Raw genomic sequence first — 16034 nt, forward strand, 5'->3', positions numbered from 1 at the left:
TTTAGAATAAGATCCTTACCAAGGTCTGGCTTACGTGTATCCTTTTCATCTTTATCATTTTGTTCCTGTTACTGCACTCCGGGGACACTGGTCTACTTTTTGTTTTTTTCAACATGATGATTTTGTTTCTCTGTTAAGTCCTTGTTAATCAGTTGCTGGTTCCCCTCCCTGGAACTCTTATCTGCAGGTAGATTTTTCTCCATATCTTCACTTAGCTGACTCCTTATCATCTAAGGAACCATATAATGTTAGCAGCACTGGCCAGATGTTCTTAACCTAGAAATTTTAAGAAATAATAGAGATCCAGGGCATCTGGGTGGCTTAGTCAGCTGAGCATCCAACTTCAGCTCAGGTCATGATCGTGGTCCGTGAGTTCGAGCCCCATGTCAAGCTCTGTGCTGACAACTCAGAGCCTAGACCCTCCTTCAGATTCTGTGTCTCCCTCTCTCTCTCTGCCTCTCCCCCGTTTGTGCTCTCTCTCTCAAAAATAAATACACATTAAAAAAAAATTGAAAACAAAAAACCCCAAAATTATAGAGATCCGTGACACAGTTCCCCTAATGCTAATGTTGTATAAAACTAGTTAGCATTTATTTATTTAATTTTAATTTCATTTATTTATGTTTTAAAATTTACATCCAAATTAGTTAGCATATAGTGCAACAGTGATTTCAGGAGTAGATTCTTTAGTGCCCCTTACCCATTTAGCCCATCCCCCCTCCCACACCCCCTCCAGTAACCCTGTTTGTTCTCCTATTTATGAGTCTCTTCTGTTTTGTTCCCCTCCCTGTTCTTATATTATTTTTGTTTCCCTTCCCTTATGTTCATCTGTTTTGTCTCTTAAAGTCCTGATATGAGTGAAGTCATACGATTTTTGTCTTTCTCTGACTATTTGCACTTAGCATAATACCCTCCAGTTCCATTCACGTAGTTGCGAATGGCAAGATTTCATTCTTTTTGATTGCTGAGTAATACTCCATTGTATGTGTATATACCACACCTTTATCCATTCATCTGTCGACGGACATATGGGCTCTTTCCATGCTGTGGCTATTGCTGATAGTGCTGCTATAAACATGGGGGTGCATGTGTCCCTTCGAAACAGCACACCTGTATCCCTTGGATAAATACCTTGTAGTGCAATTGCTGGGTCGTAGGGTTGTTCTACTTTTAGTTTTTTGAGGAACCTCCATACTATTTTCCAGAGTGGCTGCACCAGCTCGCATTCCCAAAAACTAGTTACCGTTTATGCAGTCAAGATACAGAACGTTTGCATCACTGCAAGGATCCCTCCTGTTATCCTTTTTTGTCACACCCACTTTCTTCCCATCCCCACCCCCTCTTAATCCCTGACTAATCTGTTTTCCATTTCTATAACCTTGTCATTTTAAGAGTGTTAACATAGATGGAATGATATGTATGTAACTTTTTGGTATCAGCCTTTTTCACTCAGCATAGTTCTCTTGGAGGGTCGTCCAAGTTATTGCATGTATCAGTAAGTAGTTCATTCCTTCTTATTGCTGAGTGATGTTCCAGGATGTTTATGTACCAAAGTTTGTTTAACCATTCACTTGTTGAAGGACATCTGGGTTGATTATTTTATTGTTTTGAATACTTACTTGCTTTGTGAATAGATCATAATCACTAGGTTCAGTTTTCAAAAGACATAGAGGCATCTAAGGAATGCTGTCCTCACACCTGTTTCCCATTTTTCCCATCTAAACAGATAAATTGTTACTTTTTTTCTGCGGTATCCTTCATATTCTCCTCCCTGCCCTCCGGAAGTTGAAAGAGTGGCTCAATGTGCACTCCTATTTGATACTTGAATCTTGGCTCTGCTTCTCAACTTACTGCCTCAGTTTCCTTAACCATAAAATAGGGATAATAATAGTACCTTTCTCAGATGGTTGTTAGGGAGCTTTAAGAAACACATACAGGGGCACCTGCATGGTACAGTCGGTTAAAGATCTGACTCTTGGTTTCAGCTCAGGTCATGATCTCAGGGTTTTGTGAGTTTGAGCCCCCTGCCTTTTGGGCTCTGGCTTGGCCTCTGCCCTGGCTGACAGTGTGAGCCTGCCTGGGATTCTCTGTCTTCCTCTCTCTCTGCCCCTCCCCCACTGGCACTACCTCTGTCTCAAATAAATAAACTTAAAACAAAAGACATTCATTCAGTGAATGCTTACTGAACAACTACTGTGTGCCTGCCATTGTTTTAGGTAAGGCGCAGGGAATACAATAGGCAGCAAAACAGAGTTCCTGTTCCCATAAAACTTCTGATTTGGGAGTGGGAGAAAGACAATGAGTGGGATGCAAGGGTACTATTTTCTGTAAGGTGATCTGGGAAGGCCTCCCTGATAAGGTGACTTTTAGCAGAGATTTGGAGGAAGTGAGAGAGGAAGCCAAGCCCATCTGGAGGAGGAGTGCTCCAAGTGGAGGCACTAGCTGGTGCTAGGGTCTGGAGAAGTTTGCATGTTATGTTCAGGAACAGCTGTGAGGCCAGAGTGGGCTAGGAGGAGTATGGGAGGAGATGAGGGCAACACTTTGCATCACAAGCCATTGGTTTTGAGCAAAGGAAAGACCTATCTTGCTCAGGTTGCATTTATTTATTTTCATGTTTGATTTAAAAAGTTGAATAGGTCACGTTTGCTCATGGTTCAGAAATAAAAATGATCTATAAAAAGGGCCATTGTGAGCTCTAGTTTCCCACTTCTGTCCTCAATCATCAAGTTCCTTTATCTCAAGCATGCTCTTCATTCATTCATTCATTCATTCATTCATTCATTGTAAACTCTATGCCCAATGTGTGGCTTGAACTCATGACCCCGAGATCAAGAGTCGCATGCTCCACTGAACCAGCCAGGCATCCCTCAAGTATGCTTTTTAAGTATTTTACCACTTGTTTGGGGCTTCCTTCTAGCATTTCTTTTTTCTTTCTTTTTTAAATGTTTCATTGTTTATTTTTGAGAGAGAGAGAAACAGAGTGTGAGCGGGGGAGGGACAGAGAGAGAGAGAGGGAGACACAAATCTGAAGCAGGCTCCAGGCTCTGAGTTGTCAGCACAGAGCCTCATGCAGGGCTTAAACTCACAGACCATGAGAGCAGGCCTGAGCTGAAGTCAGATGCTTAACCCACTGAGCCACCCAGGTGCCCCTCAACGTTTCTTTATATAAATACAAGTAAATAGGAACATACATATAATCCCCTCCCCGACCTTCTTACCCCAAAGATAGCATAATGTTCTGCACCTTGCATTTTTCATGTAATGTATCTTGGAGTCCTTTCCATCTCAGTACTCAAGATTCCTTTTTTTTTTTTTTTTTAAACTGATGGATACTCATTGTGTGATAGATCATACTTATTTAACCAGTTCGAAATTGGTGGACACTTGGGGCTATTTTATAATCATTTGCTATTATGAACTATGGTACAGTGAACAATGTCTCACGCTTATTAGTTTGTACGCTTTAGGGTATAGTTGTAAGATCAGCTGAAATGGAGCTCTTGAATCAAAAGATACATTGCTAAATGACTTTCCATATCAATGGTATGAAAATGCCGGTTTTGCAGTCTTGACAACAGTGTGTGCTTGTGGATCCTGTGAATCTTCTGGGTGAGAGACACTGGGTGGCTCAGTCAGTTAGTTAAGCATCTAACTCTTGATTTCAGCTCAAGTCATGATCTCACTGTTCATGAGTTTGAGCCCTGTGCCACTGACAGTGCAGATCCTGCTTGGGCTATTTGCTTTCTCTTTCTCTCTCTCAAAATAAATAAACTTAAAAAAAAACTTCTGGGTGAAGATGGTACTTTATTTCATTTTCCTTAATATGAATAAGGAAGGCTAAGCATCTTTTGACTTGTTTTAAAATATTCACTTTGGCTGCTGTGTTGACAGTAGACGACATAGGGGACAAGGTGAGAAGCAAGTTTTGTGAAATGTAATTGTTCTGGAGCACTTAAAACAGTTACCAGTTGGAGAGTTGAGAAGAAACCAACAAGGGAGTCTAAGAAGTGGCCAGTGAGATAGAAAAACCAAGAGATATGATGTCTCAGAAGGCAAGGGAACGTCAGCACTTTAAAAAGTAGGGAGGGTTGCCTGGGTGTCTCAGTCAGTTAAGTGTCCAACTCTTGATCTCGGCTCAGGTCATGAACTCATCGTCAGGAGTTCAGGCCCTGCTTCAGGCTCTGCACTGACAGTGCAGAGCCTGCTTGGAACTCTGCTTGTGATTCTGTCTCCGTCTCTCTGCCCCTCCCCAGTTCACGCTCTCCCTCTCTCAAAATAAGTAGTAAACAAAATAAATAAAACAAAAAGTAGGGAGTGACCAAACCATGTCATGTCATGGTGCAGATAGGTCAGAAAAGCTGAAGACACAGAAGTGGCCAGCCTTTAGTTAACTTGGGACGTCTTATTAACAGTTACAGCAAAACAGATGAAATTTGATTGGACTGGATATAAGAACTGGACACAGCAAAGATAGCTCTTTGAGAATTTTTAGTCAAGGGTAAATATCTTGTCCTATAAAGGGGAACAGAGGAGCTGGAGAAGTATGTGTAAAAGAGGGCTTTTTCCCCCCTCCCCAGATGAGAGCTAGTGTTCATATGCCAATGGAATGCTTCAATAGAGAGGAGAAAATGGATGATATAGGAGAGGGGGTTAATTGCTGTAGTGACATCTTGTCCAGGGTAAAGAGGATGGAGTCTAGATGGTAGGTTATTAGATGTGTTGGTGGATGCAAGTGAAAGTTCCTTTAATTGCTTCTGTCTTCTTACTGAAATAGTATAGACATCAGCTGAGAGTAAGGTGTGGGAAGGCAGAGATGTTGGAGGCTGGAGAAGAGAGCCAAGGTAGGAGCTGTTGTCTAGTTGCCGAATATATGGATGGAATATTAATATATTTACAAGAGAACACCAGCTCACTTAAAGTCAGTGGTTATGAATTGGGACCAGTCAGCAGAGCTGCTTTTTCTCTCCATGTGGTATAGGCACAGTTCAGTTAAGAGTTACATTTAGGGGCGTCTGGGTGGCTCAGTCGGTTGAGCATCCGACTTCGGCTCAGGTCGTGATCTCATGGCTTGTGAGTTTGAGCCTCGCATTGGGCTCTGTGCTGACAGTTCAGAGCCTGGAGCCTGTTTTGGATTCTGTGTCTCCCCCTCTCTCTGCCCCTCCCCTGCTCATGCTCTGTCTCCCTTTTTCTCTGCCCCTCCCCTTCTCTCACTCTCTGTTTCTCCCAAAAATAAATAAAACATTAAAAAAAAAAAACTTTAAAAAAGTTACATTTAGGATGGGGGTTGTTGACCAAGAGAATACAATGGGATGATGATGTAAGCTGGGCCGGGAACTGAGGACAGGAGAAGGGTTGAAGAACAGTGATAAAGGTGGGAGAGCCAGTGGACTGTAGATCCTTCTGGTGTTTAGGATTGTTGCAGTTAGGGTGTAAGGCACGAACTAGAAACGTAGAGTGAGATTGGGATTCCTGGAATTAAAGACCACGAAGGGGAGTGATTATAATGGCAAGAGCTAGGATGTGTAGAGGAGTGGATGGCCAAAGTCAGGAGGATGGTTAGGCTATTTGGAGAAGTCAAGGAATGGAGAGAGAAGGCTACTGGAAGGGTCATCCATGTGGCTAGTGAGTCACTAGGAATTACAATAAAAGTGGTGTGGGAGTGACAGTGGGCCAGTTCTGTAATGAGTAGCAACAAGGTGGGGGTGGGAAACAGGCAGTCGATAGTACAGACTAGTAACACCAGCCTTCACTTTCAGGGTTCTTCGGGAAGGACTTTATTGGAGACAGCAGTGAGGGATAAGGAGGATACCCTTTACATCCCCTGTGCCCCCCATGGTGGTGAGAGTACTGTTTCAAGTAGGCAGGGTGACGGGAACATTGAAAGCAGAGATGGGAATGGAGGAGGGAGACTTCGTTAAAATCCGGGGCGACATGCAACAGTTTCTACAACTGGACAGGAGAGGGAGATGGGAGGTCAGACTAGGAGATACATGTGAAGATGAAAATCTGGGTGATGAAGAATGACAGGAGGGCCTGAAGGGACAGATCCTGTTGAGAAATGAAAGAGTAGGAGACTTACCAAAACCCCAAAGCTCTAGGGCCTGCTGTTCCATCCTACCAGGAAGGCATAGTCTAACTGGAGCGCAGGGAGCCCACTCAGCTTTGAGGCAGAAACACAGCAGTGGCTTAAATGTCCTAGTTCAAAGCTGTTCCTTAGAGGTACCTTCTCTAACAATTCTTACTGCTCCTCTTCTACCTTTCATTATCTTGTTTTATTGTCTTTACAGTCAAGGGTCTGAAAATTGGGTATCATCTCCCTTCCCCTCCCCACTGTGCTTTGACTGCCTTGCGACTGCTGTGTACTGGTGGTCTGAAATTGCATGGTGTGCATTAAGCATTTAAAGCTTAAGTGCATGATTGATTGCCTTACAGTTAGTGTAAAATGCTCCCATCGGTCCATATATTCAACAGATTATTTAGTGCTTGCATCAGGCACTTGTCTAAGATCAGGAATATGAACAGAATAACAGTTCCTGTTCTCATGGAATTTAGGTTCTAGGGGTGAACTCTCACAGCTCCAAGAGTCCATAGTTTTTAAAACATGTAATGCTGATTTCCTAAACAGCAGGTATAACCACTGAAATGCAGACACATTTCAAATTATTACCTGTATTTTTAAAATTTATTTTTAATGTTTACTTTTGAGAGAGGGAGAGAGACAACATGAGTGAGGGGCGGAGAGAGAGGTCAGAGGATCCGAAGTGGGCTCTACATGGACAGCAGAGAGCCTGATGAGGGGCTTGAACTCACCAACTGTGAGATCATGACCTGAGCTGAAGTCACTCAATGGACTGATCCACCGAGGTGCCCCTGGATTTTAGATAGTAATATCCCCAAGTCTAGCTTCCATTCATACCTGACTTGAGTAACTTTCACCCACTGTTCCTTTAAGATGTTTCGTAGTTGGCAGGCTGTAGAGCATCTGCATTTTTAACCAAAATGCATTAAGGCAGAGTGAGGTTAATACCCGACTAACTTCATGATTCAAGTCACATCTGAGGATGTTTTGAAGAAGCATTCTGTTCAGTGGGAGTTTTCTTGATTTCTCTCTTCTGTCTGGCAACACATGTTGGCAAAGTGTAATCTTAATATTTTCCTTTCAGGTAGCGATTGTTGTGTTAGGAAACAAAATCGACCTTTCTGAGCAGAGACAAGTAGATGCTGAGGTGGCACAGCAATGGGCAAGAAGTGAGAAAGTGCGACTGTGGGAGGTAACGGTTACGGATCGGAAAACTCTGATTGAACCATTCACTCTGTTAGCCAGCAAACTTTCCCAGCCCCAGAGCAAATCAAGCTTTCCTTTGCCTGGGAGGAAAAACAAAGGGAACTCTAGCTCTGAGAACTAAAAATCAATAATGCTACAATTGTTGGATAGTGATTGCCTTTAAGTGTTTGTGAACATATTTAAAATAGGCCATTTATCTACCTTTGGCTCTTAGGCAACCTTTAAGGAATTCATTTAATGCACTTTAGGTTATAATTAAATCATTTGGACTGTTTATTGTCTGATAGGAAATATTTGCATTGCCATTGCTTGAAACTTGTCCCTGAAATTAGCACCGTTGTATTTATATTTTTGTTGCACTTGTCAAACCAGTAGAAAAATAAAGTTTGGGTAGTATGCAGATAGGAGTAGCTCCGCTACCCCTAACTTGTTTCAGAAGCCATTTTTCTGTGTAACTTTATGCACACTTCTTAGCTCAAACAGAACTTTGTTTTTAAGGTCATCAATCTTCTAATGTCTAGAAATATAAAATGACATTTTTAGATCAAACAGTAAACTTGGGTGTTAAACTAAATCTTATCTTGTGGAGACTTTGCTAAATGGAACAAAACCTACCTGTGATTTAGCTCTGTTCAAATTATATGTTTAGCATGACTTGAGGTAGGGGGTGGTGTAAGTATGTTTAAAGTGTTTGCTCTTTCTTTAGAAAACTGCTAATAAGCACTTAAGGACACTTAAGCTTCCATTTTCCACAAGTAATGCTGTGCCTTCTGCAGTCATGCCCTGGATACTTAGTCATGTGGAATAGAATGTATCATAAAAATATTGGGCTGCAGGTAGTCTTCTGGTTAGATAGCTGAATGTGTGCTGTGTTATTCTTTGAAAATTCTGGCAATATCCGAGCATTGGGACTAACTGTATTTTGCAAGTTGGCAATATTGTAACTAATTTTAAAAGTAGGAAGCAAGCTATTGTTTTGACTGGGAAAGCAGCTATTTGATTTCAATGTAAAATATGAGGGGCACCTGAGTGGTTCAGTGGGTTGAGGGTCCAACTCTTGATTTTGGCTCAGGTCATGATGTCATGGTTTTTGAGTTCAAGCCCTGCGTGGGGTTCCACCCTGGCAGCGCAGAGCCTGCTTGGAATTCCCTTTCTTTCTCTTTCTGCCCCTCCCATGCTCCCTTGTTCTTCTAAGTAAACTTAAAAAACAAAAACAAAAAAAATGTAAAATATGAAATAAGCTGTTCAGCATTAACACATCTAGTAAACTGTAACTTAAAAAAAATAAACTCTATCCCCACTGTGGGGCTTGAACTCACAAGCCGAAGACCCCAAGATCAAGTCTCATGCTCTACTGACAGCCAGCCAGATACCCATGAACTGTAACTTCTTAAGTGGAATACTTCTAAGGCTGGGCTCAGTGAATTTAAAGTCAGTTGGTTCATTTCTGTGAGTTCAAGCCAAGAACTGCATATAAAAGATACAAAACTTGTAAATCAGCTAGTGTTGCTACTACTTAGTTAAAATTCCTTATCACAAATGTGGTTTTTTTTTTTGCCAAAAAATTATTCAGATAATGGTTTAGTCATTGCCTGTTTTCTTTCCCAGTAAGGCTGATTTTCTCGCCTTTTTCCTATGTATTTTTACATAGAGGGATACTTTTACAATGACTTAAAAATAGCACTTCTCTGCAGTAGATGCAGAGAAACAACTGCTGGATGTATGTACACTTTGGTACCAAACTGCCCTCTAAGGGAGCTGCATTAAGTTAGCCATCAGGATCCATCTTCAAAAGATGGGGGGTTCAATTAACCTTTTCTAAAACACCATCCCCCTTCCCCCCTGCCCACGCAAAAATCTATCTCGCAAGGCTGACAGCATACCAATCCTAACCTAGGTCCTTGGTAATGATGCAGTCTGTGTTCCTTGTAGGTTGTTTAGTAGCAAAGCTCTTGAATCTGCGTGGGGTGCCTGAGTAGCTCAGTTGGTTAAGCGTCCGACTCTTGATCTTGGCTCAAATCGTGATCTCACAGTCCTTGAGATCAAGCACCACTTTGGGTGCTGCTCTGACAACATGGAGCCTGTTTGGGATTCTCTCTCCCACCCCTACCCCTCTTCGAGATAAACAAACTTAAAAGTCTGCAAACCACAGACAGAAGAGATAAAGTAAATGAATACAGCAGTGTTAGGTGGTGGTTTTAATATTGTTTATTAGCACAGTAACAAATGCAGACTTAAGCAGTCCACAACATATAACCAATCCACTGAGCAACTCCTATTCCACACCTTACAGTTAACAGCTTAAGGTATTTTACTACAGGTTTTCACAAGTCGTGATTCAAACCTCTCATCTTGTCACAATAAAGTAGATTGGTATATAAAATAAAATACATAACTACTCATTTCCTATATGGTGTCTTATAGCCACATATCCATTTTATATATATGAGATGACAGTCTCTAAAAACTGTTAAATATCGATGTTCCCTCCCAAGAAGGAAAAACAAATTCCAATTTTTTTGAACAAAAAATGTGTAGTCTTGGAAGGACTTTACATAAATGGCTATGTGTATAACCTGTACAAAATTAAGCTATTTTAAATTTACAGACTACAAGCAACTGAACCCAAATGTCTATTCTCTGTACTACATTTCAGCTAATATTGCAGAACTAATGACAGTTTTAGAAGTTGCTATTACCAATTCTGTCTACTGTAGCAAGATACCTTAAGTTACAACAAAATCTTAGGAAATAAGACTGAATAATATCTGTTATAGAAATACCCTACTCTTTACCAACTCCCACCCTCCCCCACCCCTTCAAAATCATAAGCAGCTCTCTCTGTGACAGACAAATAATGTAAGAATTGTGAAGACCCAATTTATGTAGCGTATCTCTTGGTCCACTGTCTGGCCATTCTGTCATGTTCTGCTCTGTTGGTCATATACTGAGTGGCAATACTTCCCACCAAAGGGTCAGCTGGAAGAAAAGAATGTAGATTACTTTGGAGAAAGGGAAAGAAAGTTTTAAAATTTAGCAAATAAATTAGTGACAGCTTGGAAACAAATACACAGTTTTGAAATGCCATTCCATCATCCTGGGTACTTCTTCTAAAAGCCGTTATTGAGGGGGTGGAGCAGACTTCTTAACAAAACAGAATGCTCAGGCTTTTAGTACCAGTGTGGCTTTACCTTCTTAGTTCATTGTATTTTTCTCCCAACAACCACCACCTAATTGGAAGTGCTTTTGCTCTTATGTGTTAGGGGAAGGTCAATAAAAACTGGAGAGTTCAAGGCTAAGACGAACATCCAGCTGTGTTCACATGACTGTTCCTTCAGGGCAATACTGTGGTCCTCTGGGCTGTTGCAGTGTAACACTAGTTACCCAGAAAAAACCAGGGTGCCAGGTCACAACCTGGACCTCAACAAGTAAGTGTAATGTTGCTCTGAAACCTAAATAGAATCTTTAATAATAAAAGGAAATTAAGCCCCTCCCCCCACCCACCCAAATCAGTCTGATAAGAATTATTTAAGCAAAGTATCACTTTCAAAATTCAACACCAGCTATGGAGCAAGTGAACTCAGTGAACCAAAAGGCACAGGAGAGGTGAGGCAGGTGACTCAACATTTAAAAGTATGTAGTTTAAGAGAACTGTATGAAAAATGTGAAAACCAAGGGCAAACATATAAATCTTAATTTTAAAATGCCTCATTCCTACAGCATAGAAGGGTTGCCTTTTTCCACTATTATTAGACTGAACTTTAAAAAAAAAAAAATTTTTTTTTAACGTTTATTTATTATTGAGAGACAGGAGACGCACAGAGTGTGAGCAGGGGAGGGGACAGAGAGAGGGAGAGACACAGAATCCAAAGCAGGCTCCAGGCTCTGAGCTGTAAGCACAGAACCTGACACGGGGCTCGAACTCAAACTGTGAGATCGTGACCTGAGCTGAAGTCGGTGGCCTAACCAACTGAACCACCCAGGCGCCCCTAGACTGAACTTCTCTTGATTAAAACTTTCTTTGAAAAAACAAACCAGGGGCGCCTGAGTGGCTCAGCAGGTTAAGCTTTTGATTTTGGCTTGGGCTCTAACAGTTTGTGAGTTCGAGCCCCGCATGGGGTTATATGCTGACAGCCTACTTTGGATTCAGTGTCTCCCTCTCTCTCTGCCCCTCCCCTGCTCATGCTGTCTCTCTCAAAAATAAATAAACATTAAACATTTTTTTGAAAAAAGATCAGTTTCTGTCCCTTGAAAGCTCTTTAAACTTTATCAAAAACAAGTATTTTTCAGGTGAGGAAGAAAAGCAATAAAAAAATAATTATTAACCTTACCAGGATTACAGTCTGTAAGAAGGGAGCAGATAGAAAGAAGAACTTTAGAAATGGTTAGTGCTGGACTCCAATTATCTTTTAATATGTCCAAGCAAATAACTCCTTGGCTGTTAATATTACAGTGATAGATTCTTGTCCGAAATGTGACCTAAAAAATAAAACCGTGTTAAAATTTAAACAGCAAAGAATGAAAATTTTTACTAAATTACTTTTTCAGTTGAGTGGCCCTAATTAAAAATTTTTTAAAGAAACAGACATTTAGTTTTTAAAAAGATGAATAAAGAGTTTAATAAATCTAAGATTAGAGTGTTCATTGATACAATCACAGGTCAAAAGTTAATCAACAAAAAGGTAATTTCAGTATTTTTCAAATTCATCTTTAGCAGTTTCAGTGTTTTAAATATTTTCGTAACTTTTCAAGTTTGAAATAGCTGTTTGCTGACCTCTTGTGTTAGCTGCTAGTACTACATGGCCTCAAAGTAAGCTCTGTATAATAAATTCAAACTGAGGGACAACATAGTGGGAACATAAACAAAATTCTTAGCTGTAAAGGCTGTTAAGAAAACTGAAGATGAGATTTACTTCTGCTTTTTCTGACTTTTACATTATATCCTGCAGATAGCCTGTCTACCTAGGTCACAGAATTCACTATAATGGAGTCTCAACAGGTGAGGAGCCAGAACTGGGCAAGGATCACAGCAGTAGACAAATCAACACAAGCCATGGGAGCCTGGATTGCTTTTTTTTGGTTTCCTAATTCCAAAGTAAAAATTATCATTTAGAAATGAGAATCATAGATTATAGAGTGTCACGGGAGATAGGATCCTAGATGAGAAAACTGAAGCCTGGAGATTAAGAATGTGACGAGACCAAAACAGGACGAGAAACATGGATACTTTGACAGTAACTTCTTCTCTGTTGAGTGGAAAACGGGATTAATTCTGAGTTGCTATGTCACTATAAACAGCAGGATTTTAAGCACCATCAAAACAAAGCACATACTTCTAGAAATGGTCTCTGCCAAGTGGCGAAGCTGCCCCCCACCCCTGCAGTGTTTTGTGTCCATCCTAATGTACTTAGAGATCCATTAAGATACAACAGAAATCTCTTTTGTGATTAAAACTCAATTTTAAACACTTCAATAGTTTCTCATGGGAATATGTAAATCTGAATATAAATCAGGAAATTCTTACCTTTGGAGGCTTGAAGGGGTATTCAGGTGTAAAAGTGATATCAAGGAAGAATACACCCCCCTCATACACGGATCCTGGAGGCCCTAGAATGGTTGATCTCCATTCATAGATGTTATCGCCTTTGGGACCAGCACTGTGAAATAATACATCAAAAGGTAAGCAGATAGTATGGCACCATCCAAATTTTAGAGGATATTTAAGGAAACAAGATGACCTCTTCTCTTCCTTTTTGTTTTAATGTGTGGATTCCCTCCACCAAACAGAAGTGTCTTTCAGACAGTCTGATTCTGGACTGCAACAAACCCATCAGCCTTAGGTCAAGTAAATGGAATGATAAAGAATGTTTAAACCATTCTAAGCCTACTTAGGCTGTGGATAAACAAGAAATTCCTCAATTCTCAACCCTCTCCTCAATACATCATAAAAAATGTAAATGATACTTTAAAAAGAAACACTTTTCAGCACACAGAATTAAATTAGTGAAATATTAGTTGTTTTTGTTCATAGCTAGTAATTTCTGATGACCATTTTAAGCGCAAAGTTTCATTTCTGACCCACTGACGGGGTTCTTGTTCCTTGCTCTATTTCCATAATCTTACCCTAAAAGGAGTCCGATGGATTGCAGTACTTTTTACATTATAAACCATGTTGAGTGGGAGGAGCACAAGAATGACAATGTATCCAATGACAAGTTACTCAATTTGCATTTCAATATATAAAATTCTATAATCAGGTTCTCTAAATATTACAGTTGAGATGTTAATTTATCGCTTTCCCCATATTTACTTATACCATAAAATGGTAAAGCATGCAACAGGAACCCTGGAGAAGACTAAACAAGTATGGATCCCTAACCTCTAGGTTCTCAACCAGGGGACTTGGTGGGTCTAGTGAAGGATCTGAGCATCCACTGGAAGGACGAAGCATTGCTGCCTATTAAACACCTTAGATACTTACTTTAAAGCTGTTACTGGAGGCATTCATGTAACTTTTTGTCATAAGCATTTTATTAACCATAGAATGAAACAAAAATTACAGGGGCCTGCAAGTCCTTTGCCTTTTTTTTTCCCTTCCAGGTTCTCACTTGACAAGTTAGGCCTGCTGGTCTGGAAGGTGGGTAGAGAGACCTACAGTAGAGAGAGTGGTTTACAACTCTCAGAGGGCCACTGTGAAGGAGAACTGGGAGCAAGAGAATGCGTGAGACACGTGTACAGGGAAAGGTCTGTTCCAGCACCCCACCCTTTTCTCTATAAAATGACTAACTAGCTTTACCCTCAGGTCAGTATATTCTTTTATCAACCTTGTGTCCCCACCCTTATAAGATACTATTTAGTTCCACAATAAGAAATAGGACTTCAGTTTCTAACACTGGTTGAACTGCCCTTGAGAATGGCACATGATTTAATTAATCAATTTAAGTAATTAGAAAGTATGGGAGATGGAGTTGAAATTAAGGTGAGAGGGAAACAAAAAATACAAGTCCCTGTCTGAACATGTTGCAACATAACTGTGATTAGAATCTTGGCATGAGGCTGAGACTGAGAAGGTGAAAGGGGACCATGCCTTTCAGATTGTTAGAAAATTAATGTTCATTTGTAACAAAAACACTTTTCAAAATAAATGTATAATACAGAGAACTCTTATATGAGGCAAAAAGAAAAAAAAATTCTGCCCTTGATTCAGTCTTTTTTCCTTCTAGTCAAAATAAATAGAGCTGTTGCAAACATTTTGAGGAATATAATCGGGGTGCCTGGCTGGCTCAGTCGGTAGAGCTCACGACCCTTGATCTCAGGGTTGTGAGTTCAAGCTCCATATTGGGTATAGAGCTTACTTTAAAAAAAGAAAAATAGTCATTTCTACTCTTGACACAGTATTTTCTTATTTCTGTAATGGTTTGACGTCAGACACATTCACGTTAGTGGCAGGGATTGTCATGAATCATGACACTCTTGTGACAGTACAGGTGCCTGCTGACTGATGGGCACCATACCCCTTGAGTAAGTAACTCAATGACAAGGACTCTCATCTCCACTGGCCTTTCCCTTGATCCTTGAAACCCATGTTCCCTCTAGTGACCATGGGACAAGGCAGCTACAGATCATAGTTCTTGTGCCTTATAAAGACTAAATTGGTAATTTAACAGAATTTGAACAGCATAAAATGGAATCAATCAATACAAGCCATTTAACCTTAAAAAATAAACCCAATTAGAAAAAAATGTCATTAGAGCAGTCTTATGTATAATTTGATGTGCTCTCTGGACTGACTTAAGACAATCACATAAGCTAATGTTTAAGCTTCATTTTTTTTTTTCTTTGATGTGTATTTATTTTGAGAGAGAGAGTGGGGAAGAGGCAAGGACAGAATCCCAAGCAGACTCCACACCGAAGGCAAAGCCTAATGGCGGGGCTCAATCTCAAGACCATGAAATTATGACCTGACCTGAAATCAAGAGTCAGACGCTTAACTAACTGAGCCACCCAAGCTCCCCTTGTTTTGTTTTAAAATCATGTTTTTTAAGTCCTCCCCCATTCCCATCCTCAATACTAACTTACTATATACACTACTGCTCTTCCATTTCAACAGCAACTGAAGATGCATTTCAATTTTTAAAGAACATCCTGGAAGCAAGGTGAAATTATAATCAGTGCTTTTAAAGATTATATTTCTATCTGATCAGTTTTTCACATTATTATTGGGAGAGAGGACCCTTGTTTACAAACACAGAAGCCATAATTCAGGTCTTATTTTAGGCTTAATTCTAAAAACCTTGGTTATCTGCTCTCATATCCTAGGGGAAACGTTGAGAGTAAGAGGTTGGGAAGATGAAAAGATAAGAAGTATACTACAAACATTTGAATAGCAACAGCATGAAGTAAGTGAAAATGGGACAAGTTAGCAAACGTGCCAGCATATTTCAAAAAAAGTAGGAACTCATGATGAATTCAGTTAGAAGCTCATTCTACCCACCTAAAAATCCCAAGTCATCTCTGATAGTTTCCCACGGTACAATGACTAATGCTTCCTAAAAATAAAGCACTGGCAAATACAGTTGATTGTCTAGTCCGTGTCTTGTCTTTGTAGAAGCTTCACAATAAAGCAAACCCGTTGCTTATAGAAGGTGTATTAATAGCCTAAAATCCCCGCAATTCACACATTATAATTGTAGCCTTAGAGCAGTTCTCAATAGAGGATGATTTTGTCCCCCAGTGAGACATTTGGCAA

At 40.2% G+C, this 16034-nt stretch overlaps 2 protein-coding genes across 7 annotated transcripts in view; one reads left to right on the forward strand and one right to left on the reverse strand.

The window, feature by feature from the left end:
* NKIRAS1 (NFKB inhibitor interacting Ras like 1) overlaps positions 1 to 15863 on the forward strand; it is a 47758-nt gene extending 31895 nt beyond the window's left edge. For 3 of the 5 annotated variants that reach the window (XM_047874523.1, XM_047874522.1, XM_047874524.1), the window contains one exon: positions 7164 to 7723. In XM_047874523.1, the coding sequence (XP_047730479.1) occupies positions 7164 to 7406 (243 nt within the window). In that variant the 3' untranslated portion in view covers positions 7407 to 7723. Of the gene's footprint in view, positions 1 to 7163; positions 7724 to 12234 lie in introns of those variants that run through there. The other 2 variants (XM_047874525.1, XM_047874526.1) reach the window with 2 other exon arrangements.
* Positions 9479 to 16034, reverse strand: part of UBE2E1 (ubiquitin conjugating enzyme E2 E1) — an 82300-nt gene continuing 75744 nt past the window's right edge. For both annotated transcript variants that reach the window (XM_047874521.1, XM_047874520.1), the window contains 3 exons: positions 12810 to 12942; positions 11617 to 11764; positions 9479 to 10264 (listed from right to left, as the gene is read on the reverse strand). In XM_047874521.1, the coding sequence (XP_047730477.1) occupies positions 10167 to 10264; positions 11617 to 11764; positions 12810 to 12942 (379 nt within the window). In that variant the 3' untranslated portion in view covers positions 9479 to 10166. The remainder of the gene's footprint in view (positions 10265 to 11616; positions 11765 to 12809; positions 12943 to 16034) is intronic.

The sequence above is a fragment of the Prionailurus viverrinus genome, chromosome C2 (genome assembly GCF_022837055.1).
Source record: "Prionailurus viverrinus isolate Anna chromosome C2, UM_Priviv_1.0, whole genome shotgun sequence".
Taxonomy (NCBI): Eukaryota; Metazoa; Chordata; class Mammalia; order Carnivora; family Felidae; genus Prionailurus; species Prionailurus viverrinus.